The 23,427-nt window shown below is 44.5% G+C and overlaps 3 protein-coding genes across 3 annotated transcripts; 1 reads left to right on the top strand and 2 right to left on the bottom strand.

Moving 5' to 3' along the window:
• Positions 1-22: 22 nt before the first annotated feature.
• Positions 23-1,812, bottom strand: LOC100835059 (psbP domain-containing protein 1, chloroplastic). Its single transcript, XM_003579145.4, has 3 exons — positions 1,579-1,812; positions 567-988; positions 23-461 (listed from the first exon to the last, which is right to left on the bottom strand). The coding sequence occupies exons 1-3, from the start codon at positions 1,739-1,741 to the stop codon at positions 240-242; spliced, it is 807 nt and encodes a 268-aa protein (XP_003579193.1). The 5' UTR covers positions 1,742-1,812; the 3' UTR covers positions 23-239.
• A 4,052-nt stretch (positions 1,813-5,864) lies between these two features.
• Positions 5,865-8,001, bottom strand: LOC100825980 (transcription factor JAMYB). Its single transcript, XM_003579254.4, has 2 exons — positions 7,624-8,001; positions 5,865-6,788 (listed from the first exon to the last, which is right to left on the bottom strand). The coding sequence occupies exons 1-2, from the start codon at positions 7,905-7,907 to the stop codon at positions 6,245-6,247; spliced, it is 828 nt and encodes a 275-aa protein (XP_003579302.1). The 5' UTR covers positions 7,908-8,001; the 3' UTR covers positions 5,865-6,244.
• Positions 8,002-16,527: 8,526 nt separating this feature from the next.
• Positions 16,528-19,056, top strand: LOC100825667 (putative pectinesterase 63). Its single transcript, XM_003579253.3, has 3 exons — positions 16,528-17,597; positions 17,676-18,317; positions 18,404-19,056. Exons 1-3 carry the CDS (start codon positions 17,161-17,163, stop codon positions 18,561-18,563), a joined length of 1,239 nt encoding a protein of 412 aa, XP_003579301.1. The 5' UTR covers positions 16,528-17,160; the 3' UTR covers positions 18,564-19,056.
• The last annotated feature ends 4,371 nt before the right edge of the window (positions 19,057-23,427 follow it).

The following is a 23,427-nucleotide window of genomic DNA, read 5'->3' as shown; positions in this document are numbered from 1 at the left end:
CCGAATTTCACATGAGAAACTATTGACATCAATTCTGCAATTCTAATTTTGCATATTATGACGGACATACAATCTGTTACAAGAAAGAAAAAAGGATATTCGCAGGGAATAAAGAATGCATCGGCTGTACAAAATTCTGTGCCTCAAGCTGACAAAGCAACCAATGCATCGGCATGTAAAACTACCGTTGTTCATGCTGACAAAGCATTGGTTGCTGCTGCTGTTCACCCTACATCTTGCTACAATTCCGTCTTGTTGACCCTGAAGGAGTCCATGACTCTCCTCAGGTCTCCCTCTTCTTCCAGGAGCACCCGCTCTGGTGACTGCAGCCGGAGTGCGTAGAGCCGATTGTTCTCGACACCAAGGACGGTCAAGTATCGTCGATCCCACTCCAACCTTTGCACCCTGTCTTTCGGCATCACTGCTAGCTCATTGTTGCTTGCATATGACTTTATGTTCACCTGGAAGATCAACATAACATAACATCTCAATGTTCAAGAAGGATTCAGCAAACACATTGAGAATATCAAGTTAAAATCAACATTGACTTAGACTAATTGGTTTACCTCAACTTGGTAGTAGAGCTTGCCATCATCAGCAACCTTAGACGATGCGGACAAGACATTCGACTCACGTCGAACGCCTAGCCTGGTCGACATGAACTCTGTCAAGTACTGCTTGAGAACTGCATCAGCAGCCTTCTCAGGAGGGCCTAGATCCTCGACGGTTTGGTAGTTTGACGATGAAGGGGATGATATATCGACGGACATGTTCACATCGAGGAGGACTGGGTCTCTGAAGAATATGTCCGCGCCGGCTCCTTTGACCTGGATCCAGCCTTTTGGGTACAGGAATGAGTAGCCGTCGAAGGTGTCGATGTATTCCCTGAATGCACCGCCAGTGGTCTCAGCTAGGCCGATCTTTTTTCGCCCGAGAAGCAGGACTGTTGATGCGGATAGGAGTGTGGACAGTACATTCCTCCTGGGAACTGCAAAAATCTTTAGCTTACTTGTAATTTGCAACAAATGGAATAGTCTGGTGGCATGCAGTGCTACTGATTTTGACAATGATGAACACTAAAACTGCATATTTGCTGCTATAGTACTTTACAAATTTGGCAAACTAATGATGGGCGATGCATATTAGCACAAGAAAGGCTTCAGATCGTTGGTTTTCACATTAATAACACAAGGTTCTAGATGATGGCGCTATCTGAAACTAGTCTACACTTCACAATACTCATTTACTTCTCAGCAATTGGTTTCTGTAAAAACAAGATTATTCTTAGCTGTAACTTTCTTACTGCCACTGGCGCACTGCGATGTTCTTGGGGGCGAGTCATGAATTTAAGAATCACAACTTTTTCCGTCTTTCTGACAGGCAAGCTCATAGTCATAGGGCGGCCAGGAACTGCAGCAGCAAGCGACGGACGGAGGGACCGAGCTACAATGGCGTTCTTCCTCCTCCATCTATTATCCTTCCCCCCCACATCTCTCAGCCTCTTTTGAGTTTTGACCCAGACGAATTGAATTGAAAGAGAGTCCATTATCCATCAAAGCAAGCTTAGGAATCCTTTACCTGAACAACAAGAGACAAGTGCCCGAGCCCGCCCGCCGGTACAGCAGAGGGGAGGAGGAAGGCGGCTGCTGGTGCCAGGAGAGGCGAGCCGAGGAGGGCTCCTTCGATGGATCTTATGATTCGGCGCCGCCGGTAGGCCGGAGCAGCAAGCTCGGGATGACATGGCGGGGGTATCAATGGATGGGGGTTCGCAGGTTCGAGATAGGGCGACCGACTGGCTGGCGGTGGCAGCTTTTTTTTTTTTTGAGACTTGCGCTGATTGCGGTCTCTTGGGTTGGGCTGGGCTGCATCCGGCTGCCACCTTACTCGCAGGGCGCGGCCCAATATGTAACTACGTAACCACGAGTAGCGTCGAGGTTGATTTGAAAGATTGTACCACATGGCTTAGCGAGAGAATTCTAGTGCCTGTCATTTCCCTTGAGTTGCCTTTTATTTTTTCTAGAAAAAAATATCTCTGCTGAAGAATAAAAGTTGTTAAAGTTATAACCGTTAAGAAATGAGTATCTCTTTCCCAGAGCTCCAAACGGGCACTCTTTTTCTGTTTTTGCTTGCTTGTAAACCCTTTTGGCGGGACATCCGGACGGAGGCAGGGTCGTGGTGCTACCTGTGGCTATAGCACCGGTCTAGCAAGAGTGTTCAAAAGAGAAATTGTTAGTTATGTATGTCATAAATATGAAAAACCCACACATATAGCACCGCTAGATTTATCTTAGCACCATCCTTCTTCAATCAGTTTCTGGCTCCGCCATGTTCCTCGTACGGCAAGGAGGAGACGAAACTTGTTTGAACACTCGGAGTTGTTTAAGAGCCATGCAACCGTCAACCTCGAATTTCCACTGCCGACTTGTACGCTACCCGTTTCCACATAGCTAGCTACTTACTCCGTAATTCATTCTCCAGCTGCCGGCCGGCCCGCAGAGGCAGAGAAGAACCATCTCTTTCACCACACAACGACTAAGTTAAGTCGTCAGACTCTGGTCAAAGCTATAGCGTGCACAAAGAGATTAAAGCATGACCTAGCGTTCGCGGCGGAATTGGGCGGCGCCCGTGATAGGTGGAAGGATTAGCCAGCTCGATCATCTAAGCTAGCTAGAGTTTTTTCTTGTTTTTTCTTGCAAACATCTGAATAATATACTCCGGACCTCCGTTCACAAATAAATGTACTTATTGTTGTCCTAAATCAAAACTATTATAGGTTTTGTCTAAGTCAAAAATATTAATCGGCCGATTTTATTAAAAAAATAGCAACATTTATGACACTAAATTAATATCTTTAGATTTTTTGAACGTAGTTTCATAATATATTGATTTGATGTCATGTACTCTACAGAGTTAGCCAAATTAAACCTAAAATAGTTTGACTTAATGACAAATTTAGAAGTACATTTATTTGTGAATGGAGAAAGTACACATGTACATGTACAGCTAGATAAGTGGATTAGCTTTGTCAAAAGTTTGGTAAGATTGTACTTCCTGCAATTTTGGAACTAGCTTCATTGGTCGCCATTTGATCTCGGTCGGTGGATAGAGATATGTACCCCTCCGGGGAGAATTCGTGCAAGACTTTGTTGCATGCATCATGCTGTGCCAAGGAATGTCAAACGCATGTATAGTTGCGCCTTACATACCCATTCAGTTTGGTTGTGCTCCAATTAAGTAGACAGGCTGGTTATTAGCTGGTGATTTGGAGTCAAGCGTACGTACGGTTAGATCACACAAGCATGCATACTGCCATAGCTGTGTTCAAAGTACGATACTGATGTGTCGTAGTAAACCAAATCTCTTATATGAGACAAAAATCAACTCAAGTCAAGCACTGTCATGGGCGGACCCACGTTGACAGCTGTGACCCATGTGTATTTGTCGGAAGAATGCCCCCAGTTGGCTCATTTTGTATCACTTTGCCCCCTCTCAAGATTTGGGTCCGCACATGAGCACAGTAAAAAAAAATCAACAAGTCAAGCCATGGTCAAGTGATAGGACTAAGAAAAAGAAGAAGAGAGAGCTGTAGAAGCAAAAGTAGGAAGACATAAGTGGGTCAGCCAAACGGTCCACCGTGGACCATACTATTCATCCACTTTATTCACCTTAAGATATGGACCAAGTTTCACTCTTTTCATCGCTCTCTCACTCTCATTGAGGGTAGCCCGAGCCCAAAAAGACCAAGGAATTTCCTAAACCTCATAGCTTGGAAATACCTGTAAGTTCGGCCCAAGCTCGAGGACAAACTTCCCCTCGATGTCTCATCTAACATAGTACTAGGTCACGCTCCATTGGGACGAGACCGAGCCTATTCAAAGAACACCGTCATGTCAACCTTGTTGAGTATACGCCGACCCTCATTCATAAGGCCGTTGATTATGCCACCTTACGCTTTAGCCGACGTGCATCAATATCCACTACACTAAGTATTGTTCGAGTGTAACAACATGCATGACGAGAACCAACCATTGGTTGGATGCTTAATTGAAGCAGGTTTGACATCTTGTGTGTGTCATAAAGGTGGATTATCTTTTATTGGTAATTGATGTGCACCTCGATGGCAAGATGCCAATAGTGACTTAATTCGTCAATCTCAAGAAATCGTGATTCTGGTCTTCAGCGCGCGCGTTTGCGTCGTAATTGGTGTTTAAAGAAAAGTGTGATAGTGATGTAACCCGTGAGCATGTGCTTGATGTAGAAAGAACTATTCTTTGAATATAAAAGAAGTTCAACACAAATCCTCGATAAAAAAACATTTGGATATTAATGAAAAAAATAAGATGAGTTTGTATTGACATGTCCTCATAAATTAATGGGAAAAAATATGATGAGTTTGAACTAGAAATTATTTTCGTATTTTTATCGGAAATTCAAAATGAAGCCCAGAACCATGTTCTCCTCGATAAAAAAACATTTGGAATGACACAAGAATTTAAATTATTTAATATCATGCATGTAAATTTTCAAGGAAAAATATTATTTATGTCATGTGTAGGAAGACAAATTTACTGCTTTAGAAATTAATTGATTTGGAGCATTGGATTTCTATTTTTGGTAGGTCACAATTTTATATATTTTTCGATGAAAATTTACAGGCATACAAAAGACAAAATATCATAGTGTAGATGCGTAATAAAATACGAATGTTTGACAGTACTTACATGTACATTATGAATTCATATGCCGTGTCGATCGATTATTGGATCGACTCATTAACGTAGGTGTCGATGCTATGTGATACTCGGAAACACACGTACGGAAAGGGGAGCATGACGTAGGTATGTACATATATACCCCTAGCTAATAACCACAACCGTCCATGTATCAAACAAGCAAATTATAAGTGGAAGCATCCATCCATCCACCACACGCCTCCATTGATCTATCAACTCAACTCCATCCATCCAGCTCAGCTAGCTGCCATATGGTAGCATATGGGTTGCCGTTAGCTAGCTATAGCACTTGATATATATGAATGCATCCAAACATGCCATTAAGCGTCTTGGCTAGCGCACGATAGAAAAGCGGGCTTTATTGCTTCCCAATCCGTCGATATGGACGCCGCGTATGCGGCATGAGAGAGATATGAGACGTACCACGACGGTACGAGAGATAGCAGCAAAAAGATTGCAACTTTGCAAGCAAGAAAGCCATTTCTTTTGTTGCATCCAAGCTAGCTCTAGCTGCACATGCCCCGGTGCCTTGTGCAAACCGGCAAGAGACGTCAAGCTGACTGGCGAGGTATTTAAAGCGACGGCTGGGGATTTCTCCACGTGGGTGCTGGGAATAACCTAGTGGGGATTGGACAAATGATTTGGAGAATCTATCGGGAGCTTGCAAGTACAAGCTAGATAGATAGTCATGGATAGATTGATTGATAGATGCGGTGTATTTGTTGTTGTGACTTGTGAGTCATTGTGGTGCGTATGATCGATCCGAAGACAAAGGTTGTGTAGTAGCTCATCTTTCTTTCTGGCTTCGACCCTTTCCTCTTTTGAGATAGAAAGCGTGTCAAATGTAAATGGAATTTTCTCCCCCTAGCTTTTGTGGTGTGTTGCTACTAGTACTCCTTTCTTTTCTGGGAATATTGGAGTACGCAAAGAGTTAGATCTCTTTTTTTAAGATAAAATTAATAGTTTTTTTAGGGAATAAAATTATTACTCATAGTTAAGGGAGATCGTGTGAACTGATCCCCACATATAATAACACGGTAGCATGCATCTTAATTAATTACTTACTGTATAGTTGTGTGAAAAGGACACTTGAGATAAAGCTGTTGAGAGGACGACACAATTGAACACATAAATACAAGTGAACAAAAGTTCAACTCTATCCAATCATGCATATGTAAGCACTTGTACATTCATTGAACAAAGGCGGCACATGCCTATAGTTCTCCCTCTTTTCAATATCCAAAAGAGAGATCAGTCCTTACGAGGAAAAAAAATTATGAACATCATATCCCACAAAAGAAAAGTTGAAAAGGTAGAAGAAAAGAACTTGAGTCACTTCTCTCCATATATATAGTGACTTCCGAAGTTAGAATAAAAACTAACTCTAGCTTTAATTTCTTCAATATACAAGTTATATATCGATCTCAACACGGCCCCAATAAAACCGTCGTACGTATATGCATCTAGCTAGCCCCCTTTTAGAACATAAATTAAAGAAGGCATGCATCATGTCATTGCATCTTCCAAACGTCGTCCAAACTCCAAAAGTCCTCGGCGAGGCCCTCCGAGAAGCCTTGCACCCATCCAGATAACTCAGTGTCCTGAAACTGACAATCCGTTGCTGCCTCGGCGCAAAACCCTGCCTCCTGGATCCAGCAGTTCCCATCATCATTCAGCATCGTCTCGCCTAGGCAAGCGTTTGAGTAGAACCCCCCATCATATGACTCCGATGCGAATGAGCCCGAGTAGAACCCCCCATCATATGACTCCGATGCGAATGAGCCCGAGGATGATGTCGCCATTCCTCCAGAGCTCTCCATATAGCCGCCCATTGGCTGCTGCCCGGCCGGCATGGCGGCATGGTCGCTAGCTTGGTGGTGGAGACGGTGGTGGTCGGCAAGGCGGGGCATCCATAGGTACCTCATGGCGTCCTTGAACTTGCTGCTGTTGGCATCGCAGTTGAGCTGCTTGGCGTGCTTCTGCACCCTGGTCCTCCAATAGTTCTTGATCTCGTTGTCCGTCCTCCCCGGCAGATGCTGGGCTATCTTGGACCACCTTCATGTGTGCAAAAGGGCCAAATAATAAGGGTGGGCAAAATGCAATTACGGCAAAACACCCATGCATGATGCATAAATAAATCAACAGATTACAAACATATTCCCTCCGATTCATAAAAAGTGTCGCCCATTTTATACTAAGTTAGTATAAATTTTGAACTAAGTGGCCATCACCTTTTTATGGATCGGAGGGAGTACCATTTAGTTGTGGAATCTACCTAGCTAGTTAGTTATCAGGACATTTATAATTCAAGTAATTACGATCCTTGGGCTTGTCATGTAAAAAGATCATCATGGAGTAATTGTTAGCATCAACGAAGTAGAATAAGTAATTGTTTGTCTTGTCAAAAACCCATCACAATGCCAGATGACGCGTCATTAAAGATAGCTGGCTAGGCACTCCAAATCTAGCGATGGACAGAGAGAAGAGGAGACGTGCTGCTTTCCTGCGCCGTTGTGTCAAGTGATAGAGAAAGGCATATGGCATATGCATGTGTGTGTGCAAGTGGCCACATGCTAGATCTATCTATCTATCATCCCATACATATATATGGCATCGATCGATCCATCGTATTCCCCTTTAATTAGATAAGAGTATGGACTATACTTGTGCAATCTGAAGCTTACCATCGATCGATCCAATCGAGCTAAAGCTAGCCATCTCAATTCGATTTGACGTACGTGCAATCCTGCAGTCCACATCTAGCTAACTCGGCTCAGCTCAGCTAGGTTGGACTTGGACTAGCTTAAGACTTGGAGCTAGCCAGCCACTTGTGTACTATGCATGCATCTATAGAATTTGCTTGTTAAATGAAGGAATTTAGGGTACATACCTGTTGCCCCAACGGGAGTGGAGGTCGAGGATGAGAAGCTGCTCGTCGGCGGTGAAGTTGCCGCGCTTGACGTCGGGGCGGAGGTAGTTGAGCCACCGGAGCCGGCAGCTCTTCCCAGTGCGCTTCAGCCCGGCGCCCCGGGCCAGGCAGTTCCAGCGCCCCTCGCCGTGCTCCGCGATGTAGTTCACCAGCGTCAGGTCCTCGTCCACCGTCCACGGCCCGCGCCGCACCTCCGCCTCCGCCACGGTGCTGCTGATCCTCTGCGACGACGGCGATGACGCCATCGATATTCTTAGATTTGCTCCTTTTCTTCTCCTTAGTCCGGGAGAGAGCGAGAGGAAGGGAGATTGAAGATGGGAGAGGGATGTGAAGAACTGGAGTCCTTTTATAGCGTTGTTGGAAATGAAGAGAGTTTGAAAAGTATTAGGGGAGAGGGAATACGCACGTGGGGAATTATGAGAAGGGGAGAGAGAGAGATAAATGTGGACGGCCAGGATCGAGAAGAGGGACGACGTACGGCCTTACAGGTGGCAGCGATCCATTGTGGAAGAACTAAAATGGCATCTTACTATTGGCCATGGCCGACTAGCTCTTGTCACCATCGACTCCCTGCACAGCGCGCGTGGATGAGGAGCAAAATTAAATTTTGATTTTATAATTTAGGTGCAAGTCCACTCCGGCCCTATTCAAATTTTCTTTTGTCACGCGGGCTCTAGCTGTTACAGTAGTAGCTAGGCCAGCAATTTGGTCAAATTTGATGTCACGAGCTGGTCACACGGTCGGACCTACTTAATGTCACCTTCCAAGATTAAAATGCACAGAAGGTTTGAATGTACGCTTTTGCTAATGCACAGGCGTCTGCTTTTTTTTTCTCCAAACTAGTCGAGGTGGGGTTTTTTCCCCTATTCAATTTTCTTTTATCGCGCGCTCTAGCTGTTACCCTCCAGGAGTTAAATGCACTAGAAGGTTTGAAAGTATTATGGGGTGCCAAGCGAATCCTAATACTGACAAATTGACCATATATAGATGATGGCTAGCTTCTAGGAATTTCATGGCTACGTACCAAGCCCACCCACCCACCCTTCACAGCAGATGCCTTTATATACACAAGTACATGCAACTAACCCAACGATGCTGCTACATTAGCGGTGTTACGTTCAGGTTCTAGCTAACCTCCCTAAAAACCAGAGCTTATCCATCCCCACCGGATACCACGCACTGGCACGGGTTAACGGAGCTAATCCAGTACCTTGTACCCAATTCGATAAGTGGTATCTCAAGGTGGAAAAAAGGGGAGTAATTACATCCGGTAGTACCAAAAAGACGTCCTATACTTTTAAAGTTTAATGCATATAGTTGGTGTTATTTATCATTTTTTAATATTTTTTGGTCTAAACCACTCATAGTTGCCGGAAGGAAGATTTTCCTATATATTTTTTTTATGATATTTCAGGAATCTTCCAAAGCAATGAAAAATTACGTGACATGGAAGAAAATCATGGAGGCTAGCGGAATGGTCGACAGGAGGTGGTTCTAATTGGGCCTACGTTTGGCTATGGTGGATGCCTTTCGATCGAGCAGTCCTCCAACCCTAGATTGGAATGTGTGAGCACAGAGGAGCAGCAGAAGATTTCAAAACAACAAGCTGCTCCTCACAAGCATTTCAACAAACACCTTGTGTGCATAGAACAAATCTAAACCGCTATATCAAATCTGCAAACACCGAGTTCTCAAACCTACACACAAGATTAACAACTGCAAGGATAGCTTACTAGAACATCAATAACTCAATAGAATCATCCATATAAGTATGCCTTGCCTCAAGTGTCAACTCAACCAAATGACACCAAACTTGAGCAATAGATGTCAATAGCAAGTAGAGATGATGCCCACCAACAAATATACCAAGGGAAACACAAAATTAAGGGGAGACACGGAGATTTACGTGGAAACCCCTTGCGAGGAAAAACCACGGGCAGCAGCAAGCACGGACTTCACTATGGAGATGAAAAGTACAAGGTGAAAGCCAACAAGGGAGGCTCCAAATTCCCAACAATCTCTCACAAATTTAGGTGGATTTGGTGGATCAAATGCCTCTCCCTAACCCTAGAGCTCTCAAGAACACCCTACAGCTCTCAAGAACACAGAAGACTCAACTCTCTGTCTATTTTCAAGCAAGGGAAGAGGCCTAAATAGAAAGCTTTGCATTCAGCCCATTCAGCTTCCTAACATGTGCAAACAAGTCCTATACTTCAGCCTACCACATGCCTTAGGTGGATTTGGTGGATCAAATGTCTCTCCTCTCACCCTAACCCTAGAGCTCTTAAGAACACAGAAGACTCAACTCTCTGTCTATTTTCGAGCAAGGGGAGAGGCCTAAATAGAAAACTTTGCATTCAGCCCCCTCAGCTTCCTAACATGTGCAAACAAGTCCTACTTCGGCCTACCACATGGCTTAGGTGGATTTGGTGGATCAAATGACTCTCCTCTCACCCTAACCCTAGAGCTCTCAAGAACACAGAAGACTCAACTCTCTGTCTATTTTTGAGGAAAGGGAGAGGCCTAAATAGAAAGCTTTGCATTCAGCCCCCTTAGCTCCTAACATGTGCAAACAAGTCCTACTTCAGCCTGCCACATGCCTAATCATTGTTTTGCATGATTAACAAGCCAAAATGGCTCTCAAATGGTGAAATTAGGAGTTGCACATCACAGAATGCCTTATTTATTTTGGATGTTCTATCACGCTGAGAGGAAAATTAGAGGAGAAAAAGAAAATAAAAATGAGAGATCGATAAAATCATAGATCGCCAGAGGAGAGATTGGAGGGGGTACCATTGCCAGAATCATTGCCAATGGCTACACCACCTTCATCGACCTCCTCCCTTGTTCCTTCTTGAGTACGGAGTTCACCCCTTGGACTATATATGAGTTTGTGATAGTTGCTTGTAATCTATATCTCCAGGTGTTGATGATTATAGATCGTATGAGCTATCTTCGATGATTACAATCAACATTATGTAACTTTGATGGTGGATCATTGTTTATGAGATGAATTATTCTATGAAATTCATTATTATGGTTGATTGTGTGAATTATTTATATATGTTTCTTCCGGGCAGGTCAAGAGGCGCATGTTTGTCGGTGCATCGGCATGACACGAGGGTGGTGGCATGGAGGATGTGGGATGGCAAGGGGTGGGGAGAGGTATTGAGGTTTTCCATGGGGTTAATGTGGATGCATTGGGTTGGGTTGAACTAGACTAGGCTACCTAGCAAGATTAAAAAAAATCCACACAGAAAATGATGTATTGTTTCTTTTTTTTCGGAAGCAAATTTTTTTGGTCAACATTTCCTCTCTATTTATGTTTTTCTCGCGGAACTGGGAGACCACCAGTGGCGGGTCTGCTCATGGCCGCTGGTGCCGTTTGGGTAGCTTCCTACGGACCTCCAGTGGCGGTGCGAGGACCGGCCACTGGTGCCGGGACAAGACCAGTGGCGGTGGTCACACCGGCCACTGGTGGTCTTTAGCACCAGTGGCGCAGGCTTAGTGGCGGGCCTGTCCACCGCCAATGATGACCAATTCCCTAGTAGTGAACAGGGAAAGAATATACATGCTCCATTTTCAACTCTACGGAGAGGAGCTTCCCAATCTTCCATCATTTGAGCATTACATCCTTGAGGGAGAAGGAAAGTGAGGAAATGATGATAAAATTAGGTCCATGAGTCCATTGTGGACTGGGGGGGGGGGGGGGGAAGGTGGTTCATGACTTCATGGTGGACCAAATTTCTCGCATTGCCTCCATCATGTGGATTTACATGTATGTCATTCTTCTACTTTTCGTTCCTGATGCTTGACTTGTTGGCTAATCCTTGTTGCCGCTTTGACCACTAGAAAATTTTATTGAGTTAATAGTTTTCACGAATAATTGAAGGAGATTAATTATTACTCCCTCCGTCCCAAAATAAGTGACGTGGAATCACTTATTTTGGGACGGAGGGAGTATATCACAATACTATTAGTAATTGTGCATTGCATTTATTGTTTATGCAATACTGAAACTTTTTCCAATGAGCAAAAAATTCAAGGTTGCAAATCAAATGTGGCAGGACACGTGTAAAGATCCATGAGTCTACCTCCTTTTGCAAATCCCGTTGTCCAACAAATATATAGTTATCTGCCACACGAGCTAGGAAATTGTGTATACGTTACATAATCGAGAAACTACTTCACCTTGTTCCTCTTACCTAAATTTTATAATACCATGATGCTATGGCACGGCCGTCATGCTTGTTGTATTAATTGTCCAACATGTAGTCCTTGTGTTAAGCAAATCTAGAGCATTTCACCCCTCTAACCTCAACAAAACACATGTTTGATCTCTATATTGGCCCCATATATTTGACCAAATCCTGGCATTGCCCCGGCTTCCTCCTTCCCCGTTGTTGTCCACTTAGCGGCCTTAGCTAGGTTCTCCGCTTCCCTCTCTAGCTTCTTCCTCTTCCTCACCTCGCTTCGTCTCCCCTGCCCGTGCCCCAATAACTAAAGAATTTTCTAGGCAGGCAGGGTCACCTTATTACCTGCCCGGAGATCGGTTAACCACTTCTCTCATCGCCAATCATCATCAAGGTCACTACCTATCAGCTAGCTCCATCCCCTTTCTTTCTTGAGCAACTTCTTTCTCCCATGTATACCACCTTCTTCCTCCTTCGCAATTTTTTCCCACAGTGGGCGCATCAGGTGCCAAAGATCCGTTCACTCCCGTAGCATATAAATCGAGTGTCTTTTATTTATAGCTTTTTCATACTTGTCCTATTTCCCATCTCAAACAAATTCGGTAATCAGTTGCTGAGTGAAAAGATGCCCCATGGCTTGCACGCATGTGAGCTAAACATATGGGGTAGCACTCCAAATTAACCAGCCATCTCTGTCTCATCGTCGACCGGCCGTCACAACAAACACACCATCTCTAGATCGATAGTTGGTTAATTGACACGTACTCCATATATAGATGGTTAATTAACCAATTGGTTGGTGCAACCATCTATCTCAAAGAAGAAACGTATACCGGCCTGCATAGCATTGGCAACGAAGATCCCAAAGGACATGCACATACGATATACTCACTCCATTCCACAATACAACGTGTATAGCCCGTCAAAAAACAATACAACGTGTATAGATTTTTCTTCTTTGTTCCACAGTACATCTCATTTTTTCTTGGTACCCGCACTCAGCCAATAACTACTCACGTCCATTTATTATTAACCCAATATATATAAATGGTCAGGCACCAAATTTACAAATCTATATGAGATCGGTGTATTTTGGAACAGAAAGAGCTAAGCTAAAGTCGGCTAGGAAGCAAGCTACCTTTTGGCCTTAATTACGTGCGTGTTCCAGTTAAAGTCCCTCCCTCTAAAGCTCGTTTTAGAGCCACCGCCGGCCGGCCGTGCCACGTGAAACGACATGCACCGGCCGGCCAGCTAGCCCCCGTCACCTTTTCTCTCTCATCAAACCGGCCGGCCTGGTGATCTACACACGCAAAATTTAAAACCAGATAAGGACATGTCAAACGGAGATGCTTAGCCTTGTTGCATTTCTCCAAAGCGAGCTAGATATATATCGATAGATAAATTAATGATTGAGAGGGAGATCTAGTAGATGGTGTCCCGCTTTGGAATTGCTGGAAAGGGCACGTCGGATGGGCGCACGGCCACGACGCAAAGGAAAGACGGGGTTTAGTGATGCCACAAATAAACCCTAGCTGACGTCACACAACATATATATACTACTCTCTCCGACCGGTATTACTTCTCTCAAATTTGCCCAAATACGGATGTATCTATGTGTAAAAAGTATCTAGATACATGTAATATTTCGACAAGTAATTAATTCCAGCCGAAGGGAGTAATACAATCTTGGTGTTGAACTGTACTGCAGTATTTAATTCGTCCGGTATTAAGTGTCACAACTTTGTCCAGATACTTCATACTGGACCAAGAAAGTACTTCTGTCGAGGACTAGGATAATAACCGATCAACTTTAATCAAATTTCTGATGACACACACGGACGCGGCTAGCAGCCAGCTGGCTAGCTAGCACGAAGGCACAACATGGACATGCAACAAATTGTACTTTACAAGCAAAAAACAAAAACAAATTGTACTTTTATGGAGCGCTGTGTGTGCTTAATTTGTAATGCAACTGCAAACGATCGGTCGCTTAAAGAACCAGCTGTTTGCCTAGCTTATCTAAGATACCATCATCTGTGACGCGAGTGTAATTTCGGCCGTTTGCACAATTGCCTGATGTTGCAAAAAGCAAGCGCGGTACGAAAACGGAAAGCAAATGGTGCTTCCTGGTAAGCCGTTTGCAATAGTTAAGGCATATAGGCTATAGCCAAAGGGTTGTTAAAACCCGTTTGCTTTGCACTAGCTGTTATTTGCTTTTTCTTCTTTTTGAAAGGCTAGCTATTTGCTACTACTTCCGTTCCTAACTATAAGATGCTCTACTCCGCCCTAAGTCGAATTTCTTAAAGTTTAATTTTCTGTCTAATTAAATTAATTTTCTTAAAGTTTGACCAAGCTTATATAAAAATCTAATAATTGGGAAGAAATCTTATGTTTATATACATTTAGGTTGGAGGGAGTATATTTGTCTTTCTATATGTAGTATTTTTTTTCTCAAAAAAGAGAAAGTCTTTCTATATATACTAGTTGATACATTTAGGTTGGAGTACTTTCAGTATATTTGAAAAACTGACATCTTTCTCGCGGTTTAACACATATCTCTATTCTCTACTAACTGGGAAGAGTAAAGAAATGGCACATATATATAAGAAACTCAAGAATATATAAACCCTTTGTCATCAATATAGACAGAATTGAGCTCTTTGCAAATGGCACATATATATAACTAAATTCTCTCTTGCAGTATATATATTGTGTGACAATGTCTATGAACTGCATAATATTGTATCCGTGCTTGGTTTGCGTAATTCTGGTTGATTTCTGGCGTAGGGTTTTCGGTTTTAATCAAGATAGGGTCAGGCACGTGTCGGAACAGTAGCTGCTTAGTCTGCTGCATCTGAGAGTCAAATCTCTTTGTACTGTGTTTTTGTGTCTTTTGAATAAAAAAGAAAGAAGGGAGTTGATTTAGGTTCCTTTCCATCCACTGCATAGAAGCGCTATCATGTAACCCTTCGCTACATGCATCTAACCAGCTCGCATATCATACAGTGATAAGTCAAAATATATGTATATATAGCTCTCCTAAAAAATAATATATATAGATCATCAAGGACTAGCTACTTTTCGTGGATAAAAGCAGGAACTCACATGAATATATGTGAAATGCGTTAAACATGAAAGCTAATTAATGCGTCTACAGAATTATGGAGCTTTGCATATATATGTCACATCAGAATGCAATATAGTGCTCTCATCCTAGAGTAATAATGGGGGAAGGCCCCACGTGATCCTGCTTCAGCCCCATCCAGTGATCTAACCCAGTTGAGGTTTACATCTCCCTCTGCTTTTTTTGTTGATGTTGCTCGTGTTTCCCATAAAGAGATATATGTAGCTACATGGCAGTCCATTTGTGCATGCCATCATTAACTGGACAACTTGGACATGAATCTATCCTCGTTATGGAGTACAAAAATTTAAGGCTTTCCATTTCGGAAGGAAAAAAAAAATCATGGCTCGACCAAGTTGAGGAAGTATTGGGTGCTACCGGATATTTTCTCCCACCTAGCTCCCACCCAGGATACTCCCGGATTTCCATGTCTAAAATAAAAATTCTGAGAAAAAACCATCATGTACATAGATGCAACATGTATCCACATGACATGAAATTTAAAATTCAAACTCGACTATGATAACTAACAGACCGAATTTCCCCCCTCAATCAATTTTGTATTTCCTACTATTCATAAATAAAAATAGAAAAATATAGGACGCCCCTATTCCATTGCATGATGAAATCACGAGTACAAGGGTAATTCCTAAATAAATTTGTTATTTTTGTTTCTTCAATTCGTGATCAAATTTGGATATGAAATCACGTGACACAGTAGATAACATGCATGTTGTATCTATATCTATATGACGAGTAGTTTTGAACTTGTTGCACCTTTCGTGGTTTTTAATCACCTGCTATTATCCAATGGCCAATTAGATAGCTTTGCTGTGCATATTTACGGAGAAGATTAACTAGGCTATGTGAGCCTAAATATAGATAATAAAACAGAAGAGCATTTTGAGAAACCAAATATATGTACGAGTAAAAGAAACAGAGTAATTACTATTCTCTCGCTGGATGAAAAAGAGAGAAAAGCTTGTGACTACTTTTGGAGAGGTAGGATCCAACGCTAGAAACCGCTTGCTTTTGGTGAGTGGTGGCTGATTGGTCCACAAGAACGTTCTGAAGCCCGTGAAAAGCACAGCACGTGGCTTGAACTGAAAACCTGCGAAAGCGATCGTCTCCACGAAGTGGTCACCGGAGGCCCGCACATCACGGCTGGACAGCAGGGACCCTTCCCAGCCGGCTGCCACGGTCAACCGTCAAAGAGATTACCACTACGATAGGAGTACAGTACTACTATCCGGTACATAATTGCTTAATTAAGTACTCGTCAGCAGGCGATTGCAATCCTCTAATTTTCATGTGCTCCAGAGATGGCTCCGAAGTGCTTTTTGGAAGACAAAACATGATATATTTTTTAAGAAACTGCAGACTTAGAGAATAGAAAATTCATAGTTCGCCATATTTGTTTTGTTCCAAAATTCCACCAGATGTTTTTTGTTCTTACTTCCTCTGTTTCTCATACGATTTTACCACAGAAAATCCATCCTCAAAATCTATGTTTTTCCTTTGTTCCATGATGGGCTTTAATTACAGAAAGCAAGTTACTTGTTCCAAGATGGGCCTTAGTTAGAAACGCAAAGAGAAGAGATAGTAAAGAGACTTGTCAAAGATACTTAAAAAAATGGTGCATTGAACTGCTCGGATGCAAGTGTGATGAGGTTTCCCCAAAAAATGATGAAGTGATGAAGCTTTACTTAATGAAAAGACAAAGTGACTGACGGAAACATGACGTTTGATCAAATGTTTGGAATGATCCAAACGATGGAGGAATCCATAGGAATTATCGTAGCTGAATAAGATTTCAATCAAATCATTTATATATGTATTACCAAATATGCATTCACGTGTATCTGAACATTCATGTGTTTTTACTATTGTTGTTAGCTCCTCCTTTCCAAAACGGTCCAGCTAGTAACTAAAAAAGCACTGGCAAGGGTAAGTCCTCCTTCGTCAAGCGGACGGAGGACCAAACAAAATGCTGCCCTTGCATGCATCCTTCCATTTCCCATCCTTCACCTACAAATACAAATGCATGCAGCCTCTCTCCAAACTAGTCATCCCCTCCCAAATTTATGTCCCAATAAAGTAACAAAATAAAGTAAATACGTGTAGTTTTTCACATATGAAATAAGTTCGTATTAATTATTGTATCTATCTAGGCCTGTTACCATGGAGGGGGACAAGAGTAAAACTCCATCGTTTGCCATTGCCTTTCTTGTGCTGCTACTTCTAGCATCTTCGTTCCCGCCGGCGACTTCCCAGCACCAACAAGCCAGCTTCGTCATCGGTGGCAATGGCGGCGGCGGCGGAAACAAGCCAAGTTCAGGTAGCGCCGGCGGCGGTGGAGGGGCCGGCAGCTTCGACGACTTCATCACCAAAAATGTGCAGCACTACGCCGTGACCGAGCAGCTGTACGCGAGCAAGGCAAAAGCCAACGGTGGCAAGCTGCTAGACGCAGACCTGTCGGCAGCGGAGGCGGCCAAGGTGCGGTACGTGGTGAGCCCCAACGGCAAGGGCAAGTTCAGGACCATCAGCGAGGCCATTAAGGCCATCCCGGAGAAGAACAAGCAGAGGGTCATCCTTGACATTCAGCCCGGCACATACAAGTAATTCACAGGATTGAGTATATTTATCATATTGGAGGCAACCAATGCATGATTAGCCGGCAATGTTTCTGTTTGCAGGGAGAAGTTCTTGATCCCGACGACGAAGCCTTTTGTCACGTTCCTAGGGAACCCGAGGAACCCGCCGGTGATCACGTGGGACGACACGGCGGGGACGCGCGGCAAGGACGGGGCGCCCATCGGCACATTGGGGAGCGCCACCGTGGCCATCGAGTCCGACTACTTCATGGCCTCTGGCATCGTGTTCAAGAACCACGCGCCGCTGGCACCCCCCGGCGCCAAAGGCGGGCAGGCGGTGGCGCTTCGCGTCTTCGGCACCAAGGCGGCCTTCTACAACTGCACCTTTGACGGCGGGCAGGACACGTTGTACGACAACAAGGGGCTCCACTACTTCAAGAACTGCGTGGTGAAGGGCAGTGTGGACTTCATCTTCGGCTTCGGGAGGTCGCTATACGTGGACTGCACCATGGTGTCGGTGACCTCGCAGGTGGCGGTGCTGACAGCACAGCAGCGGAGCCGGAGCATCGCGGAGGCGACGGAGAGCGGCTTCTCCTTCGTAAGGTGCAAGATCATGGGGATGGGGCAGATCTACCTGGGCCGGGCCTGGGGGGACTCGTCCAGGGTGGTCTACTCGTTTACCGACATGGGCAAGGAGGTCATCCCGGTTGGATGGGACGGATGGAACGTCGAGAAGCCCGAACGGTACGTGGGGCGTCCTCTCATCGACGTCCTCCTGCAGCAGCTCACTGACTAACGGCGGCGATGCTTGTTTGGTCTTTTGGGTGCAGGACCGGGGTGTACTACGGGGAGTACAAGTGCAGCGGGCCTGGTGCGATGTCGACGCAGAGGATCGGGTGGGCGAGGGTGCTCGACGACACGCAGGCCAGGCCATTCACCGGCTCCCACTTCGTCTACGGCAACTCATGGATCCTGCCACCGCCCAAGTAGCTAGATGGGCCAAATGAGAGCCCCTTGTCCCATTTGGGCCGGACTGGACCCACTTAATTACTGAGGTCCAAGGACGATTGGTACTCCCCCCGTCCACCACAAATTACTTCATGAATATGTGACTAATGTGATCAAAATCATAACCATAAGTAAATATTTTTGAATAGGAATATAATGGATATAAAACTATGTTATATAATTTTATATTAATAGAGTAATTTGTGGTCAAAACATTGGTCAAAGGAAAACTAATACGTCTTTTATTGTTGGACGGAGGTAGTAGAATGATAGGCTTTGGTTGGAGCCTGCGTTCACAAAAAGTGTACAAGCATACTAAAAAGGTTTCGCTTAAAAAAAAGCATACTAAAAATGTGGAATATGTTACAGTCAAAAAAAAATGTGGAATATGTGTTTTCCCTACAGAAGAGTTTTTTTTTTTTACGAAGGCAGAGTTTCCTTTTTTATGCGGAAACAAGGATTATATTAAACTGAATTACATGTTGTTTATAAATAACTTAAATTTGAATGTTTCTAAATGGAACAGTAGTAATTCAATAGGCCCCACCCCACCCAGTTTTCTTTTTGAAAGTCAAGCTGCTGCATTATACTAGAAGCTAGAGGGCAGAAACCCTCAGGATATTACATGTATACCACGTACATAAATTGGTTGTCAGAATTATTTCACGAGAACGCATTATAATGTCAGATCTTGTTACCTTAAGCACAAGTTCCACAAAAGATATTCATGTGAGAACAAATATAACATCACAACACATCATGAGTCGATCACAGTTGCAAACAAATACCTCAAATTCTTCAGAAATGGCTGGAACAGATGACTCTGAGGCGACGGTGGTCAGTATTTCAAGCTTCAAAGCCCTAATCTTGGGGGTCTGATACACATATGAAGAAGTCTTCATAATACGGAGCAAACAATAATGGAACGATCTTGCCAAAAATCAGTATGTTGCCAAGCACCTGCAAGAACAAAAACCTGCTCAATTCGAGAAGAAATAAAAGCGGGAAAAAGAAATGCCACAGAGTAAACATATCAACATGTGAAGGGAAATTATTAGATTCTTATATCCGCAAGAAATGCCTCAATATTTGATTCTCAAACGCAATAAAAGTAACTTGATGCTCTGCTTTCTAGCTTAAATATGTGCATGTCTTTCCTACGGAATTTAAAACATTGACAGAAAGTTCAGCCAGGCATCACAGTTGACCAGCCTGCCAGTAGCACTTGGACATTCAGAAGTTGTTATTCAGCAATAGCACGGTATGATATTAAATTACACAACTTAAATTCGATGCAAAATTAGAAATTATTAATCAAACATACCAAACCAACATAAAATACTGTTAAGTTTGTCAAAAGGATGTTGGAGTATTTTCACTAAATAAAGTGATGATAAGCATGGTTGCTCCAGAATTGTTCATTGTTGAAATATGGGATACAAGACCATGACAAAGTATCCAGGAAGTATCACATATGCTGCATCAGGAGATGAACGTAAAGTAAACAAAATTGGCCCAACAATTCTCTTCACTTCCTCAACTGGAGCCATTATCCAATGAACACCTGCTGCTACAAGTATGGTATGACTCCACTGTTTTGGCCCCACAAAACAGAAGATGTGCATTTCAAAAGAATTGCAACATCACCGTTTTTACTGGTTGTGAGAGATGGAGAGCTGAACTTATCATCTTCTCTATCAAAACCTCCTGAATGTTCTTCAATGCAATATCGAAGCAACAAGATGTTTGGCCTAGTGCCACAGGTCCCACTAACACTTCTTGGTTGGTTGAGTGCAGAACATAGTATCAACAGGAACAATACCCACAACACCCTGGGCCACCAAAGATAAATTTAAAGCAAACATTGCAGAATCCTTGACGAATCCATGTCTAGCTATGGCATACCGCTAGAGGATCTCAATGAAAGTAATCTGGTACTCCCTCCGGCCGGAATTACTTGTACTAAATCTGCGACAAGTAATTCCGGCCGGAGGGAGTACTATTGTTCAATATCAGGCAGTGTTTCACATAGCCTGCGGGGATGTTTTGATATCAATGCTAAACAATTTGGAGAAACTGACTTCAAATGCAACAGCAGCAGCTCCGAGCCTCCGACTACTCCAGGGGAATGGTCACTGATCAAAACATCCAAAACCTGCAAAAACATTATCAGGCTTCAGATACATACAATGTGGAGCATCAATGCAAAATGAGAAGCAGGTTGCACAAAATAAACCTCCTCCAAAGTTGTGCTTTCCTCCGGAAGCAAGTCGCAGAGCTTACAAAGTGCATATGCTGCACATTTTCTAACATACGCCGATGGATCCTTGGCGCATTTCTTTACAGCCACTGGCACAAGAGGAGCAATGGCATGTAATCTGATACCAGCCATGGTGCGTAGGGCCTAAGCTCTTGCCAATGGTTTTATATCCGATAAATCCTTCTGGAATTTGTTAATAGAAAAGGAGAGCTTCATTCTGGCGCCTGTAGCAACATCAAGGAATAACTTGAAATCACTTTGAGCAGCACGTGGCAATTACAGAAAACAATTTAGCTTATTCAAAATTAAGCTTTGTTGAGCAAGATTCAAACTCCAGAGTAGCGTAATCCATTAAATACAGCATAAAGACAACTTTGACATATTATGGTCCAATTTAAGCATCAATAAACATGCTAATGAGCAGGAAGCCCCCATCAGTTATGTTCACAGGTCATTACTCATTACACGCAACAGTTTTATCTGCCTTCAGATTTTCGAAGCCCATCGCAGCGCAGACAGAACCCTTTTCAACGCATAACCACAAGCACCCAGATGCGGGATACCAGTTGATGAAGGCATGAAGCGCAATCGAAATAAATTGACACAAAGATACGAACGAAACACAATTGCACAAAAAGGGAACTGTTCCTGAAGCAACGGTGATTCTAACCGTATCGTACTCAGCACAGGCACGTAGTTACTCCGATCAGGCGTAACTAATTACAGGCAGGAAGAAAATAAATGCAGGTTAGTTGGGCTTACTTCTCGGCGTAGTGGGTTAGACGACGAGCTTCTTGACCTCTATCGATTCCGCCTCCACGTTCTTGTCCACCTGCGCCGAACGCAGATCAGTCCGATTCCCGCCAGGATCCAAGGCGTGAAACGAAGAGAGGAGGGAGATTTTCCGAACCTGCGGAAAGAGGCGGGCGGGCGACGTCAAAGCCCTAGGCGACGACGAGGGCGAGCAGCGCCGCTTGAGCGGGAGTCGCGAGCAGGGCCGGGATGGGTCCGGGTCGTCGTAGCACATCCGTCCCCATAACGCGCAACCACCCAAGGCGCCGCCGCGCCGCTCGCCCCGACGAATCTCTCCGGCAGCGGCGAGAGAAGACCGTTGGAGAAGAACGAGGCGAATGGGTTCCAGTCCACAGGCAGCGATGCAATGGTACAGAACCTTCCGTAAGCACGTGTGGAAGACGTAAACTTAAATCTCCGCTTTTACAGTAACCTGGGCTTCTTGTAAGAGGCTGGTTCACATAGGTTTCAGAAAACTCAAATCCCCGCGCCCCAGTTTTCAGTTTTCGGAAAACCACCACATTAGCGGCTATTGTTTTTTCAGTTTACGTTTTAGTTGCTAAATATCATCGGATTTAATTAATTTTTCGTTTGCCAGCGTATAAACCCATTTCTGACAGAACGGGTCCACCGGTCAGACCAACGTGGCAATGTACTGAACAGATCCGCACGTGTATGACTTTCTCTGCTCTCTCTCTCCCGAAGCTATCCCTCCTTCTCTGCTTGCTCTCCTTCTTCCCCCACCGAAGCTCCACGCCACCATGAGCCGCTGCTCCGGCTGCTCGCCACTCGCCGCCCGCGCGCCGTGCACGGGCTGCCCCCGCGCCGCTCGCCCCCTCCCGGCTCTGCCCACTCGCCCACGCGCAGCTCTGGTCGCGGCGGCCATGGCAGCAAGCTGGGGACCTCCTCCTCGCGGATCCCGTCCCAGGGCAACACACGCGCGTCCGTGCGCGCCCCGATGCGCCACCGCGGCCATGGCCCTCCCAGAGCCTCGAAGCCTTGCCTAGGTGAACTGCCTCGTTGCGCTGAACCTACTTGCCGAAGGAATCGACCCGCCGTGGTCGGAATCGCCGTCACTGCCACCTTCTTCCCCATGTCCATCACCATGGCCACACGCTGTCTGTCAGAAACGTGTTTAGACGCTAGCGAGCGAGGAGTTAAGTAAATCCGATGATTTTTACCAACTAAAACGTAAATTGGTATCTATGCGAAACCATAGCAGCTAATGTGATGGTTTTCTGTAATTTACCCCTTACTCTGGAATCAAATGCTTACCAAGCAAGAAGAAGCTCCATTCCCCTCAAAAAAAAAAAAAGCAAGAAGAAGCTCCTGATTCTCAAGAAGGCAGTGGTACGTAGGAATACGATCGAGTTGCTCATCTCAGGCAGCTCCCATGACCTTTATTTAATAAATTGCATATCATATCAGGTGCGCATGACAATACATTTATACATGTGCGGTCCGAAACCATTTTATTGTACAGTAATAGTAATATAGATTAGCCGGTCGAAGACACACGCATGTAGTACCGCGGTTCGCCGTCGCCGATCAGTTCTTGCCTGTCACCGCCTCCGTGTTCACAGCACCCGGGATGATCCCGCCGGAAGGCAGCACCTGGACGACGACAGACGGCATCGGGATGGTAATAACCCGGTCATCACCCAGCCCTGGGTCCTGGACCTGGAGGCCGGCTGGCCGAGGCTGGATGTCTGCCTCGGCCTCGAGGGGCAGGCTGCGGGAGTAGTTGCTCTCCGCCGCCTTCGTGTTCGCCGCCGTGGTGGCCAGACGCGGCGC

The sequence above is a fragment of the Brachypodium distachyon genome, chromosome 4 (genome assembly GCF_000005505.3).
Source record: "Brachypodium distachyon strain Bd21 chromosome 4, Brachypodium_distachyon_v3.0, whole genome shotgun sequence".
In the NCBI taxonomy this organism is placed as follows: domain Eukaryota; kingdom Viridiplantae; phylum Streptophyta; class Magnoliopsida; order Poales; family Poaceae; genus Brachypodium; species Brachypodium distachyon.
This window is presented reverse-complemented; position numbering and strand designations above follow the sequence as displayed.

What these genes read in the sequence shown, in the direction of transcription:
- LOC100835059 (XM_003579145.4), bottom strand. Translation starts at nt 1,741, where the DNA reads ATGTCATCCCGAGCTTGCTGCTCCGGCCTACCGGCGGCGCCGAATCAT. An exon ending in ACTTGTCTCTTGTTGTTCAG is followed by an intron (nt 989 to 1,578) that starts GTAAAGGATTCC and finishes AGATTTTTGCAG; the next exon opens with TTCCCAGGAGGAATGTACTG. An exon ending in AGCTCTACTACCAAGTTGAG is followed by an intron (nt 462 to 566) that starts GTAAACCAATTA and finishes TTGATCTTCCAG; the next exon opens with GTGAACATAAAGTCATATGC.
- LOC100825980 (XM_003579254.4), bottom strand. Translation starts at nt 7,907, where the DNA reads ATGGCGTCATCGCCGTCGTCGCAGAGGATCAGCAGCACCGTGGCGGAG. An exon ending in CACTCCCGTTGGGGCAACAG is followed by an intron (nt 6,789 to 7,623) that starts GTATGTACCCTA and finishes GCACACATGAAG; the next exon opens with GTGGTCCAAGATAGCCCAGC.
- LOC100825667 (XM_003579253.3), top strand. Translation starts at nt 17,161, where the DNA reads ATGGAGGGGGACAAGAGTAAAACTCCATCGTTTGCCATTGCCTTTCTT. An exon ending in ATTCAGCCCGGCACATACAA is followed by an intron (nt 17,598 to 17,675) that starts GTAATTCACAGG and finishes TTCTGTTTGCAG; the next exon opens with GGAGAAGTTCTTGATCCCGA. An exon ending in AACGTCGAGAAGCCCGAACG is followed by an intron (nt 18,318 to 18,403) that starts GTACGTGGGGCG and finishes TTTTGGGTGCAG; the next exon opens with GACCGGGGTGTACTACGGGG.